This window comes from Pan paniscus, chromosome 11 (genome assembly GCF_029289425.2).
Source record: "Pan paniscus chromosome 11, NHGRI_mPanPan1-v2.0_pri, whole genome shotgun sequence".
Taxonomy (NCBI): Eukaryota; Metazoa; Chordata; class Mammalia; order Primates; family Hominidae; genus Pan; species Pan paniscus.
This window is the reverse complement of record NC_073260.2, coordinates 118,701,919-118,717,486: the sequence shown is the minus strand read 5'-3', so window position 1 is coordinate 118,717,486 and position 15,568 is coordinate 118,701,919. Positions and strand designations below refer to the sequence as shown.

General features: G+C 42.9%; 1 protein-coding gene and 1 pseudogene across 1 annotated transcript in view; both read right to left on the bottom strand.

The window, feature by feature from the left end:
* LOC117981627 (uncharacterized) overlaps positions 1-15,568 on the bottom strand; it is an 85,770-nt gene that overhangs the window by 20,788 nt on the left and 49,414 nt on the right. The window contains exons 6-7 of the mRNA XM_034967102.2: positions 13,969-14,069; positions 5,709-5,852 (exon numbers count right to left, since the gene is read on the bottom strand). Coding sequence (XP_034822993.2) covers positions 5,709-5,852; positions 13,969-14,069 — 245 coding nt within the window. The remainder of the gene's footprint in view (positions 1-5,708; positions 5,853-13,968; positions 14,070-15,568) is intronic.
* On the bottom strand, positions 1,203-2,546 carry LOC103786932 (adenylate kinase 4, mitochondrial-like; annotated as a pseudogene).

Genomic DNA, 15,568 nt, shown 5'->3' with positions numbered 1-15,568 from the left:
TTAGTAGATCTAGAATGCCCAGTAATTTGCAATTCTAACATGCTCTCTAGATGTAGCCTTGCTTCTGGTCAGAGACACCCTGAGTAGCACTGCTCTAGGGTGGTGAGACTCTCTGTCTTCCAGACAGGCTTTAAACTGACAAAAGACAGATGAACAGAGGAAAAGGCATTCATTTTATGGATGTTAATATTTTTACATAAATGGGGGCTTCACAGAAAAGAAGTGAAGAGCCAAAGAAGCAGTTAGACATGGAGCTTATATATCATTTTAACAAAGGGGGATAAATTGTGGCCAGGTGATTAGATAAAAGAAAGGGGTTTGGGCTCCCCACTCTTTCTCCAGTGGGGAGAAAGAAGCTGCTGTGGGTGAAGTTTTACTGGGGATCTGGAGGAGGAGAAGGGGCCATGCTCATATCTGTATCTAGGTGCTAGAAAGAGAACAGCTGAGATTTTCCATAAACTGTCAGTACTAGTCAGGCTGAATCAGAGTGAATCTTTGGAATAGAAAAAAAATTAAGATTTTGCTTTCTCATCATCATAACACTCTTCTATTCAGTCTAGGCATAGCTAGTGCAACCTTTTGCTCCACCCAACCAGCTCCATTCCCTTTATCAATTATTTATAATATGCTTGGGTCACTCACGGGAGAAAAACACTGTCAGCATCAAGAGGTAGCAGAATTTTCAAAATACATTTTGCTGTCTTGAACAAAAAGCTTAACTATTTATTAGTCAGTAGTTCCATATGGTCTTATACTTTTCTCTGAGTCACAGTCTCACTGTGTCACCCAGGCTGGAGTGCAGTGGTGTGATCTCCACTCACTATAACCTTCACCTCCTGGTTTAAGTAATTCTTGTGCCTCAGCCTGTAGCTGGGACTACAGGCGTGCGTCACCATGCCTGGCTAATCTTTCATATTTTTGGTAGATATAGGGTTTTGCCATGTTGCCCAGGCTGGTCTAGAACTCCTGACCTCAGGTAATCCACTCTCCTCAGCCTCCCAAAGTGCTGGGATTACAGGTGTGAGCCACCACACCCAGCCTGGTCTTATTACTTCTATACATAAGACAGGATCTTTCAACATTTATGAAGGTTAATATTTCCCATGTTTTTTGAGGATTCCCAAAAGACTTTGGGGGTTGCCAAAAAACTTTTAGGGGTTGAATCTTTTCGCAGTAACAGAAAGGGGAAACATCAGTCCATGAGAGTTCAGACCAGCAGTTTAATAACACCCTCTTTCATAGCTCAGTTCCCAGTGCATGAAGAGATTCAAAGCAATCTTCTTGTTCTCAGTTCTTAGAAAGAAAAATTTGAGAGAGATAAAAGCAGTAATTATCTGTATTATTTAATAACTTAAATGTAACAGCCTAAGAAAAAACAGATGTCAAAAATATATAGTCTAAAAAAAATAGAAGCTAAATCCTTTCCTCCTAGGATGTCTGAAAAGGAGAGACTCTATGGAGTATGGATGAAGCAAAAAAGGAGTGATTCCTACTGTGAAAGATGAACTGTGGACATAGTCACTCGAGACCACTGAAAGCAATTAGCCAATTTCATTGTCACCAGGAGGGCACATACCAGAGAATCTGGGAGAAAGCCTGGGCTAGAGCCCTTAGCATTCTCAGGCTTACTGGTGCTGTGATTCAACAGCCTTTGAGGGGATGAGGAGAACCAAAGACCACCACCATCACTTGTAAAAAGGATACTATAGCAACAACACAACTGTCAAAAATCAGCTAGAGCTTAGACTGTATGCTGTTTGAAATCCAGCCTGAGTTGCTTTCTTGTGGAGGTATTGAGACATGTGCAGAGATACCTTAAATATGTGCAGGGGGCCCTTCTTTTTAAAGGACATTTCATGAGCTCTTTCTGCTCATTAGTTTTCCTAAGAGTTCACCATTTAAGCTAGAAAGATGCTGCAAGCTATCTCAGCTAGCTTCTAATTTGGACATAGCCCCAATACTACACACACAATTGAACAAGTGACCAACAATTGAACAAGTGAAGAATCTTCCTGATTCTTCTTTGGACTGAATAGGTGTGATCTTGTTAAGAAAAATATGTAGACTTAGGGCCAGATTTTATCAGTCTCCATCCCGGAAAAATGGTGGAGCAAGCCTGGGCTCTTGCATAATTAAATGACTGGCTTTGCCACAACCTTGTACTGTCTTATCCTGGCAGCAACTGCTTCGATTTATCATCTTCCTGCTGGACTAATGGTTCCCCAGAGATGTCATCAATCCCATGTACACCAGGTGGATTGAAGCCCAGGTTATATACCCTGCTGCAAGGAGGGTGAATCCAACGTCGGCTGAGACAATCTTTAAGTGTTTCGAATGGAATCTTCAAACAGATCACTAAATCCACTTCATATATTTTGTCTTCAAATCAAGGCATCGGTTTGTCCTAAAGTCCTCAGAAAACCATCTGGGAGCCAGTGCTGGGCATACCTGTTCTCCAACTCTGACACCATTAGGTGTCTGATCACATGGTCTGGAACCGAAAGACTGTTCTCTGTTTATTGTTTTGCCATGTCAGTAACTTCGGTGTTGGCCTTGGTGTTCTCCCGCAAGAAATGGCCATTGGAGAGATGCTGGAGGCCAAACTTCTGGGCCGAGAGGAGTGGCCGGAGGATGACCATGTGCAGGAGTTTGGAAGCCATTGCCTTTGGGAGGAGTGGGGTGGCCAAAGGCACAGCCAAGACGACCAGAGGGAGCACCAAGAACTTTGTTTCTTGGCCCCAACCTCTGGCACCCTCTGCTGGCTCTGGTACTCTGGTTACTCTCCTACTCAGGGAAGGAGAGACTTTTAAGACAACCCCTTCCCTTAGCCCTGTGCGGGGACTAACTCAGCCCTGTGCCAGTAGTCACATTCCATAAAGTCACAGCAAACACTGAATTAGCAAATACTGAACCATTGCTCCTAAAGGAAATACAGGGTTAGGTCTGGCGAGTCTCTGGTCACATTTTCACCAATCAATACATAACCTTGTTTTATGTGTGTTTCCGATTTGGGGACACTTTATTTAATATATATTGTTGATTCACTAATTTTGAACTCACACCCAACAGCACTGTAACTCATGCCTGAACAAAACTTATACATGGAATTTTCTTTGCAAGGCACATTACAGCCTTCTTGGGCTTAAGGACACTTCAGTAACTTTATGACCAGTCTTGGGGGCCATTTTAAACATTGAAATCATCAATGAAAACCATGTGGAAAACATGACATTAAATGGACCATGACTTTTTTTCTTTTTTTTCATTTGGAGACAGGGTCTTACTCTGTCACCCAAGCTGGAGTGCAGTGGCACAATTATAGCTCATTGCAGCCTTGATTTCCCTGGGCTCAAGCCATCCTCCCACCTCAGACTCCCAAGTAGCCGGGACTACAGACCTGTGCAATCATGCCTGGCTAATTTTTGTATTTTTTGTAGAGATGGGGTTTTGCTGTGTTGCCCAGGCTGGTCTCGAACCCCTGAGCTCAAGGGATCCTCCTGCCTTGGCCTCCCAAAGTGCTGGGATTACAGGCATGAGCCACTGTGCGTGGCCGAAATTTTTTTCAATATGAGAGCTGAAATAAGAAGGCAGAGTCTGTGTCACTTTGTTTGCCTCGGCTGGGCACGTGCACATCCAGCGACTCAAAATTTTTACAACTCTGCGTGTGTCTCAATGACCACAAAAGTGCCATGAAAATTGATTTGGGTATTACAAATAGATTTTAGTGAGTAGACAAATTTGCAAATATAGAATCTGCAAATGATGAGCATCTACTATACCTAGACTTCACTCTTCTCCCTACTTATAATCTATTGGTACATCCCATTGACTGAACCCAACCAGAGGTCAAAATAACCTGTCAATACCATCTTATAAAGGTCAACTTCCTGAGTACCAAACAGGGTAAGCAAGGGTGGACAGTGGATCTGCAGGGGATCTAGAAAATATTCAGCATATCATCCCACGTTATCTGTAGCCTTGACTGGGATCCCTAGGGATCTGCCTATTTTATAAGACATTCATTCACTCATTCTTTTGTTCATCAAGCGTTTACTAAGCACCTAGCAATAAGCTATGTTCTGTGAGGTGTCTAGTAGAGGCTTAAAAATATTAGAAGATGTCGACCCCATTCTCTAAGGGCTCACAGTCCAGAAAGAAGAGCTGATAGTCAACTGACACATATTTGAGCACCTCCTATATTCCAGACTCTTTTTTAGGTGCCCAGGATATGGCAGGTCCCAAGACAAATCTTTGTCCTGGCATAACTTACAGACCAGAGCAGAAGAAAGGGAAGTGGTTGAAAGACCTCATTGAAGGAGGGTTAGCACTCTCATAGGAGCATTCACTCATCCGGGGAACAAGTAGGGCAGTGAGCATGGCCACAGAATAGTCAGCAAGAGCTTTCTGGAGGCAAGAAAGAGTATGGTTTGAAGGGCTCTGAGTCAGTGCCTGGAACCCAGATTGGGGAAGTAAAAATGATGAGAGATGAAGGCAAGTATTTGCAAAAATATGATTATATTACTAGTCCCAGTGCTGAGAAGTTCCAAAGAGAGGGACAGGTTAAAGCACTGCATGAGCTCACAGGAGGGTAAGACCATGTTGAACAGACCCTACAAGGACAAGCAAGACTTGGGCATGCAAACAAGAGCCAGACAAAATATTCCAGAGCTCCTGGCTCACTGTAATAACTTTCTCAAAGACAGGGGTTCCTATCATCCCTCCCCAGCCTCTGTGCTGCACACAGTGTCCTGCATACCTCCACTCAGTGGCATGCATTCTGCTAGCCTATAGCTGCCCTTAATTGCCCAGGGAGGCCCATCTCCTCCTCCGGAGCACAAGAGTCAGAGTGGTAAAGAGAAGTTCTCCAAAGAGAGACTCAAAAGCTTAAGGTAAAATTGTGGGGCAAGTGGGATCCTGGGGTACTGCTCAAATCACATCATGCATGGCCCCCTTTTCCTTCATGGTGGTTCTGAGATCAGAGAAATGTTCAACAACAATGCACACACTCTCCCAGTTCAACGTCAAGTAGTCATGCTCCATAGAAGCTGGAAGGATGGATGGATGATGGATGGATGGGAACATAGCATAACCTAATTCTCTATACTGTGTGGGACCAGGCAGGCTTCAAGCAGTGGTTCCTTCCCCTCACTGAGGCTGGGAGTTCACCAAGTCCCTATATGCCTGGCTCTGCCCTAGTCCCTCTCGCAGACATGAACTCATTTCATACTTCCAAGAACCTTGAGAGGTGACTATTGTTTGCTCCATGTAATGCATGGTAGCTTAGTAACCTATTCCAAACATCATGGCTAGCAAGAGGTGAATTTAGACTTGACTCTAATGCCTCTGACTCCAAGTCATGTCCTCTCTCTGTGTTCCTTTTCCATTTGCTTCCTCTTTTCTTTTCCTTTTCCTAATTATTTAGCAGGAAGTCCTTCTGAAACAGGATCTTCTCTGTTCTAAACAGGACTTAATGGAATACTCTCCTTGGCAAAGACACTTTCATTTCTGTGAATTATGGGAGCTCTTGCTACTCTCTTGGGAGTGACTTGTTCTTTTAACCTTTCAAAGCACTTCCCCACCCCTCATAACATTTAAACCTTACAAGAACCATATAGGATAATTAGGTAAAGTTATGATCCATAGTTTCAGATAAGTAAACACAGGCTCTGAGGAATTTAATAACTAATCTGAAAATCATGCAGCCTTACCCTGAGACAAAACAAGAAAGACTCTCCAGAGTTCCAATCTCTTCCTCCTGGCCTAGAAATGGCAAGTGGGCAACATCTTTTACGGAGAGAAGTTCCGAGGCGAAGTTCAGGGAATGAGAAAGACCTGTGATCAGTTGACAATGCCTGTCATGGGTGAGAAAAAGGAAAATAGAGGCACATGTGCTTGGTATTTGCTATCCCAACTTACCCATAACTATTTCAAAGCCTTAAGTTGTTTCTCACCTTAATGAGGAATTATGTTAATTCCCTTACAAGTAAGGCCTGGCACATAGTTGATGCTTACTACAGAAACGTACTATAATTTACTGAGTGACTGCTATTCCTCAGGCACTGTGCCAGGCTACATAGCTACATTCAAGTGTATCATTACTAAGTATTTAGATTTACTAAATTTAAACACAGCCTTAGATATACTTTGAAAAAACCACACCCCTGTATTACACAGGTCTTAGTACCAGAATTTTTAATATCTTAATAAAGAATTCTTACATGCTAAATAAGCTCAACTTAAGTTTATTAAGAAAGCATTGGTCAGGCACAGTGGCTCATGTCTATAATTTCAGCACTTTGAGAGGCTAAGACTGGAGGATTGCTTGAGCCCAGTTTGAGACCAGCCGGGGCAGTATAGTGAGACCTTGTCTCTACCAAAAAAAAAAAAAAGTTTTAATTAGCCAGGTGTGGTAGTGCATACCTGTAGTCCCAGCTACTTGGGAGGCTGAGTCAGGAGGATTACTTGAGCCCAGGAAATAGAGGTTGCAGTAAGCTGTAATTGTGCCACTGTCTGCAGCCAGATCCTGTCTCCAAAAAAAAAAAAGAAGGAAGGAAGCATTTATATTTATAACTGGGATAAATGCACTGTCAGTATTTTAGGGATGAAGTTTACTGCCAGCAAGCACAGTGAGGGCAGGAGCTCTGTTCCATTCATCTTTATGTCTCCAGTGTCTGGCCAGCTGTACATTAATATAAATATGGATGGATAAATGAGTAAATGAATGAAGCTCAGAGCCATTTGCTGATAACGTAACCAATGACATGTGACATACTACATGTTCTCTCTCTAGTGGCCATGAAAGTTGCAAGGACAATTTTATCAACTTCGGTCCACAATTTTTTTTTTTTTTGTAGAGATGGGGGGGGGTCTCACTCTGTTGCCCAGGCTGGCCTCGAACTCCTGGCCTCAAGCAATCCTCCTGCCTCAGCATCCCAAAGTGCTGGGATTACAGGCATAAGCAACCATATCTGGCCTCATTAAAAAAAAATTGTAGAGACAGTCTCCCTGTGTTGCCCAGGCTGGTCTCAAACTCCTGGTCTCAAGTGATCTTCCTGCCTCAGTCTCCCAGTAATCATGATAATGGATTATTATGGTGGCTGGTTCCCTATAAAAGGGTCATTTCACTGCCCCACTTCCACCCTCTCTCACTCTCTCTCCTTCTGTCATGTGATAATGTAGCAAGAAGGCCCTCACCAGATGCCAGCACCTTGATATTGGAGTTCCAGCCTCCAGTACTATGAGCCCATACATTTCTGTTCATTGTAATTTCCCAGTCTGTGGTATTCTGTTATAGCCACACAAAATGGACTGAGACAGGAATCTAGTAAGAAGCTATGCTCTCTGTCAAAATGTTTCCGCATTTCTGAGAGGCAGTGAACCCACAATGGCTTAGGGTGTGGGTGTGTGTGTGTGTGTGTGTGTGTGTGTGTGTGTGTGTGTAAAAGCTAAGAAAAAGTAAAGTACTGGAGAGGGAAAAAAAATCAGTTAATAACTCAAAGTATTATCCCAGGATGTCATCATTGGCCTTAGCTGTGCTGAATTTGAGTGAAAAAAAAGTAAGATTTAAGGAAATATATTCTACACTCTTTCTACTCAAGGTACAGGGTTGAGTTTTCAAAATCATACTTGCTGGGTTTTTTTTTTTTTTACTATTTTATTGAGGTATTCAGTACCACCTTTAACAAGGAGAAAGCAGGAGCCATGTATGTCAATCTTGATTAAAGACCTATTTGTCTTCTTTTAGAGATGGCACTAAAAGCAGATTCCTTTCTCACTAAGAAGTGGACAGTTAACTGGAGACTTAGACCCACAAGACAGGGCCTCTGGAGACCTGGCAAGAGACGGAGATGGAAAGTACTAAGCCAGTAAGGGACCCTAGGGCTACACTCTCTTCCCAGTGCAGGCAGAGCTCTAGTGTTGACCCCAGAGAAGAGAGGAAGGGTTTTTTTTTTTTTTTGGTCTGCCCAGAAAAAGAATAGTCCAAGGTCAAAGGATCTCAGCAGGTGCAACAGCAACATCAGGGGAGGGGGACTGCTCACTCTGTTTCTCCAGGCCACCCTGGGGAGATGGCTCCTGGCCCTTCTCTTTTCATGGGGCCAGTTGAGTGTAGTCCCTCCTGTTACCAAAAGTGGTCAGATAATCAGGGGCTGTCCCTCTAGACACAATCCAACCACTAGTCCTTTAAAAGTTAGAGTTTTTAAAAAAATCACATTATAATTTTTTTTTAAAAAGTATGTATGTATGTATGTATTTATTTATTGAGACAGGATCTCCTTCTGTCACCCCAGCTGGAGCGCAGTGACGCAATCATGGCTCACTGCGGCCTCTACCTCCTGGGCCCAAGTGATCCTCCCATCTCAGCCTCCCAAGTAGCTGGGACCACAGGTGTGTGCCACCATGCCTGGTTAATTTTTAAATTATTTTTGTAGAGATGGGATCCCCCTATGTTGTCCAGGCTGGTCTTGAACTCCTGGCCTCAGGTGATCCTCCTGCCTCAGCCTCTCAAAGTGCTGGGATTACAGACATGAGCCACCATGCCTGGCCTACTTATTTATTTATTTTAGAGACAGGGTCTCACTCTGTCATCCACACTGGAGTGCAGTGGTGCAATCATAGCTTATTGCAGCCTCGAACTCCCGGATTCAAGAGATCCTCTCACCTCAGCCTCCCAAGTAGCTAGGACTACAAGTGTGTGCCACCATGCCCAGCTAATTTTTTAATTTTTTGTACTTTTTATTTTTTGTAGAGATGGAGTCTCTGTGTTGCCAAGGCTGGTCCTAAAGTCCTGGCCTCAGGCTGTCCTTTTGCCTAAGCCTCTTAACATGCTGGGATTACAGGCATGAGCCACTGTGTCAGGCTAAAAATCACATTTCTTCATTTTATACATAACATTGGTGCCTAAACCAAAACCCTTGTATTATCATCAAGGGTCATCCTTGATTAACAGGCTTAATCCTTAAGGCCCACAACTGATCACCAAGGTGAGTTCTCCTTCCAAAGGAGTGTCTACTTGTTGGGGCCATGGGTTGGTTCTCAGGTCCTATAAATGGACTTGTCCCAGGAGCCCCAACCAAGACTGTGTGACAATCCAATAAAATGCAATAAGAAAGCCAGAATCCAATGGTCTCTCTTAAAGGAGGCAGTGTTAATGGAGCAGACAGAGATTTATGTGCAAGAGGAAGAAACTAAAACATCTGTTTGTGGTAGTGCAAAAATTCAGAGAAAGTTTCTTTTGAGCCCATTTTTGCTTTGAGTTTGGAAACCCAGCTCCTGGGGCAATGGAAATACCCCTAGTATCCAATAGTTACGGCAGCAAGAAACCCTGTCTTCATAGGGAAAGGACAAAGACCCTGCTATCTTAGGCTAGTACTGCCAGTTTAAAGGCCTCATTAGACATGTAATGTTAGAAATGTTACATTTCCAATGATGGGCAGCTTCAGTGCCTTTGCACTTTGCAACAGAGTTTAAAGGTAATACTTTAAAAGCAGGAGTTTCTGCAATGTTGCCAATTGTCTACTTTAAAGTAGACGATGCCAGAACCTGGGATTTGGCATATCCCAAGGACTCCCTTTCCATCACCACAACATTCTTATGTCTAAACCATAGGAAAGACAGTTTCCCATTACTCCTTGCATCAAGGCTACTGTTGTTTTACTGAGGTAAGAAAATGAAAATGATAAGAACCAGAGGGCAAAGCCTGCCCTACCCAGTGGTGACAATAATGAGGTTGTGTCCAGCTGGGGAGAGGGCAGAGTCCCCAGATGACCTTGTTTGGGGCTGGCACAGGTCCTCCTTCCCTGTCTGGGTGCAGTTACATATCAACAAGTGTTACTGTTGATATATTATGTAAGGATCAGAGGGAAGGTCAAAAGCTTGCCTGCCCTTGGGAAGCTGGGTGGAGCTTCTTGGAGCCTTCAAAAAATAATTTTAAAAGACAATTTCCTATTACAGAAGCTATATGTATTCATCATCAAAACTTAGCAGACATATGTGTATCTTTTATTATTATAATTAACAAAAATGGGATCATTCTATTTTATAACTGGCTTCTTTCACATAATAATACAGTATGGGCATTTTCTGGTGTCAATAAATATTTACCTATATCATTTTAGTGACTGAATAATAGTTCAGTAGTATAGATCTACTGTACTTTATTTGAAATCTTTTATTAGGTATTTAGAGCATTTCCAATTTTTTACTTCTACAAACATCACCATACTGGACATCCTTGTAAAATACATTTCTGTTGTCTATGCCCATTTTTAAAAAGCTTATGATAGATATTGCCAAACTGCCCTCCAGAATTGCACATTTTCACTAGTCATGAAGTAGCATGTCAATTTGCCTGTTGGAAATTGGTAGCTGAATGTGGTTTTAATTTACATTTCATTGATCAATGAAGTTGAACATTTTCCTCATAGACTTGTTGCTTGAGGCCATTTTCAAAAGGAAATAGGATCTCTGGGTGAGGAGTGTTCTGTTCCTCTAGTCTCCCTATCAGTGCAAGCCACTGTTTACTCAGTAAGGGAAAGGGCCAACCTGGAGAAACATCATTAAGCAGGCAAGACTCCTCACTAAGAACCCATCCTCCCAGATGAGATTCCAGTACCCCAACTCACCCTGCAAAACCCACTGTCAAGGAAGAACTGAAAGCTCATTTATACTAGAGTAGAAGTAATTAATAGCACTTTTGCTGAGCTATCCTTCCCAGGCTATTTAACCCCTCCCCCGTGGGGAGGGGGGCGAGCGGGTATTTGACCCTTCTAAAAGCCTCAAGTGAAGGGAACAAAGCTGTCAAAATGACAGGCTTTCCTCAGGGGGTGGTAGAGATGTTTGGGGCAGGTGGAAGAAGCCAGCTTTTCCAGATCCGCAAGAATTCTGGCACCTTCCTTACCAGGATGTAGGCAGGCCTGGAGAAGAAGAGGCTGATCACTGGACAGGAGGCTTGTATTTCAGCATTAACCCCTGTATTCCCTGAGGCTCCATTCTGAACTTTAGTTAGGAGGTGTCTTGCAGAGTTCTTTGCAACTATTGGTGCCTAATGTGTGTGGATGGTGAGTTCCAGTGTGGTGGCATGATATTAAAATAAATGAACTAACACCTTTTCTGCAAGATAACAGGCTGCTTCAGATATAACATGAGATCCTAACTTGTGACTCAATAATATTTCTTTGGAGAGTTGTTTCATGGGAAAAAAAATTACTGAAGGAAAAATCCTGTATTTATGAAGATGTTTTTTGCAACACAATTGGCCAAACATTTAGAAATGGGGTAGTAAATTATGGTACAATTGCTAGATTAAAAATTACACAATCATTAAAAATGATCATCAGGACATAGGAAAATGTTCCTTTATATAAAAGTAAATGAAAAATTTATACATATACATATGTATATATAAAAAATTATGCCCAATCATACTTTAAACTTTATATGTAGGCTGGACGCAGTGGCTCACGCCTGTAATCCCAGCACTTTGGGAGGCCAAGGCGGGCGGATCACGAGGTCAGGAGATCGAGACCATCCTGGATTAACACGGTGAAACCCCATCTCTACTAACAATACAAAAAAATTAGCTGAGCGCGGTGGCAGGCGCCTGTAGTCCCAGCTACTTGGGAGGCTGAGGCAGGAGAATGGCGTGAGCCCGGGAGGCGGAGCTTGCAGTGAGCCGAGATCGCACCACTGTGCTCCAGCCTGGGCGACAGAGCGAGACTCCGTCTCAAAAAATAATAATAATAAAAAAAATTTATATGCAGGCCGGGCGCAGTGGCTCACGCCTGTAATCCCAACACTTTCGCAGGCCGAGGCAAGCGGATCACCTGAGATCAGGAGTTTGAGACCAGCCTGACCAACACAGTAAAACCTGGTCTCTACTAAAATACAAAAATTAGCTGGGCGTGGTGGTGCACGCCTGTAATCCCAGCTACTCGGGAGGCTGAGGCATGAGAATCGCTGGAACCTGGGAGGAGGAGGTTGCAGTGAGCCGAGATCGTGCCACTGTACTCCAGCCCGGGCAACAGACTGAGGCTCTGTCTCAAAAAAAAAAAAAAATGATAATATAAATAAATAAATAAATAAATAAAAAATATAAAATGAGTTCAGAAGAAAATACAGCTAAAAGTTAGCAGGGTTTATATCTGGGTTCTGACATTAATAGTAATTTAAATTTTCTTCCTCATTCTTTTTGCATTTTCCAAGTTTTTGGCAGTAAGTGTGTTACTTTTAATAATAATTTTTTAATCAAATAATTGTGAACACTTTTATCATTATGTGATTGTTGTACGGTAGAATATAAATGAATAAAAGCAGATTTTAAACACTTAGGTGTGCTATTACACATATTACACTTCCATTTTGGGGGGTAAATTGCAGATGAGCCTCTCTTACACCAGTTTCCATTGGTTTTGGGACTATATTGTTTGTAGAACTATTACTAGTTACCTCTGTGATTTCTAGATCGAACAGGATATATTGTTTGGATAATATTTCTTCTGTTTCAGGGAACAGAACCAATATTATCCAAACAACATATCCAAACAATAGGATCCAACAATAGTGGGGAGAGGATAAGTAGGCAGAGGATTGTTGGATCCTACTGTTTGGATATATACAAACAGAGCTGCTCCTCCACACAGCCTGGGGGCTGTGTGAGAATGCTATTAATATGCAGACTATGACAAACAGCCCAGAACTGGTAGCTTACTTGATGCTTTTGAAATCACTTATACACAGATTATCTCACCTCCCTCTCAACCACTCCAAAAGAACAGATGAACTTGTAATTTCATAGAACTGGAGGCATGGGAAACTAAGGAAACCTGTAATCAAATTTGAGCAGAAGGTCTTCAAACCCAAAGTACTTGATTTGAATTAATAGTGTTATAAAAGTTTTTTCAAAAATCTGAGTGGCGATAAGAGGGTCAGATGATGACCCAGCTGTGGGAAGAGAGGGTGGGGATGGGCACAGAGCAAGGTATGTACATTAGTGCTGTGCTTCCTGTTCCTTTTCTATTCGTGAGCCCTTAGGCAAGTTACACAAGCTCCCTGAGCCTCATTGGCCTCATCTGTAAAATGGGACTGGTAATAAGAATGGGTTGTTTGAGGCACAGTGGCTCATGCCTATAATTCCAGCACTTTGGGAGGCTGAGGCAGAAGGATTGCTTGAACCCAGGAGTTTGAGCAACATGGTGAGACCCCATCTCTACAAGAAAATTTAAAAATTACCTGAGCATGGTGGCGCACACCTATAGTCCTGGCTACTTGGCAGGCTGACACAGGAGGATCACTTGAGCCGAGGAGGTCAAGGCTGCAGTGGGCCATGATTACACCACTGCACTCCAGCCTGGGCAACAGAGCAAGACTCTGTCTTGGAAAAACGGGGGAGTGGGGGGGTCTTGTTTGAAAACCAAATGAGTTAATTTGTATGTATAACATGTGCAGAGTATGCTCATTAAATGAGTATTATATTTCTTATTTTCTGAAAAACCAGGAAAACAGTACTTTCTTACTTCTTCTTCAGAAGATGGGGCCAAGAGGGTGGGGAAGCCCACAACCATTGCCTTGTCTTAGTAGCTCTAGGAGGCAGGGGGAGGGCCTCTGCCATCCTTGCATGGTTGGGAAGAAGTAGAATTATACAGCAGTGACCCCAAAGGCCGACCTTCAGCAGCTGGAGGATAGGGGAGGTGGGCATCACTCACTTTGCAGTTTTGCCAGCGTGTCACTGCGGCTGACTGACCACCTCTGGCCAAGTTTGAAATAAAGACAGGGTGAGTTGAAATTCACATGACTGAGAGGCAGTGGAGCAGAGTGGTTCATGGTCTAGATTTCAGAGCCAGTTCAGCTGGGTTGGAATCCGTCTCTCCACGTCCCGGCTGTGGCACCTGGCCATGTTACTGAGTCCCCCTTTGCCTAAGTTTCCTCATCTGATGAAAAAGGAACGATGATGATGATGATAACAGTACCAACCTCTCAGTGCTGTTTTGAAGATTAAAGGAGTCCATTCGTATGAAGTGTTTAGAACTGCATCTGGCATGTGGCAGGGGTTTGCTCTTATTATTAGGCACACACTATGGAATGAATAGGAGAGACAATTTAGGTAAAAAAGGTATCTGAGATATTGTTTCCCTGGATCACAGTTTACACTTGTAGACAGGTGGCAGAGAGCTTCAGAAAGGCTTGTTCAAGCTCAGATAGTCAGATGGCAGGAGGGAGGCCGAGAACCTTGGCTCCTCAACCCTTGGTCTCTGTGCTCCCTATGTAGCCACACTTGTGAATCCAGGCAAAGTTGTGTCATGAATATGAGACATCACCAGCTCTCTCATTGCTATGTCACCTCTGTGGGACCCCAGGAATCTATAGGCTCCCCACCTTAGCTGGAACAAAAGCTGGAATAAAGCAGGTAACAGGGTCAGCAGAGTTACCCTAAGTCGTTTGGGACTGCAGACAAGTTCATGGGAAAGGAAAGTTACTTGTTTGGTACCAAAAGCCACCAGCCAGCTAAAGAAACAACCCTGCCCTGGGGGTTAGAACGGCAGCCCCCGCTGAGGCAACTGGCCCAGCATTCCAGGGATTCAGACAACCCGAGAGCACGTACTCTGGAGGGAATATCGTGGCAGAAAACGGGGCCTCACAGTTACTGCTGGTCACATGACCCTCTGGTAAAGGCTAAGCGCAAACAGCAGAGAAGGAAATCTGATTTTTCCATAGGAAGACATGCTCTAATAAGGTTCTGATCTTTTCAATATCATTCATTACTTAATATAAAATATTATGCCAAAACATAATACCAAATAAATACCGCAGTAAACCATGCTAATCATAAACAATTAGAAAACATAGAAAATATAATGAAGAAAGTAGAATTATCATTTTTATGTGGTTCTTTTTGGCTGTTTATGTGTATATAATATATAACTTGACACAATTTAGGTTATAAAGTACATTAAATTATATATTCTGAATTTGGTATATTATTTCTTTTATTTATTATGTATTTATTCTTGAGACAGGGTCTCACTCTGACACCAAGGCTGGAGTGCAGCGGTAGGATCATGACTCACTGCCTTGACCTCCTGGGCTTCAGCAATCCTCCCACCTCAGCCTCCTGAGTAGCAGAGATAACAGGTGTGTGCCATCATGCTTGGCTAATTTTTGAAATTTTTTGTAGAGCTACGATCTCACTATCTTGCCCAGGCTGACCTTGAACTCCTGGGCGCAAGCACTCCTCCTGCCTTGGCCTCCCAAAGTGCTGGAATTACAAGGGTGAGCCACTGTTCCTGGCCTGCTTTTGGTATATTATAAGCATTTTTCCATGTCATTAAATATTCCTTAAAAATATTTTTAACAGCTGCAAAGCATTCTGTTGGATGGATGGACCATAATTCTTTGAAATATTATTAGGTTATTTTCAATTGTTTTTACAGCTACAGGAATGCAGCCCTAGATGACTTGTACTTCAATATGTGTGCACACCTCTGATTATGTCCTGAGGTTGAAATCCTGACATGGACTGGCTACTGAGGTTTTGCTTCTGCCCTTAGGAAGGACTTAAAGCTCCCCTTTCAGG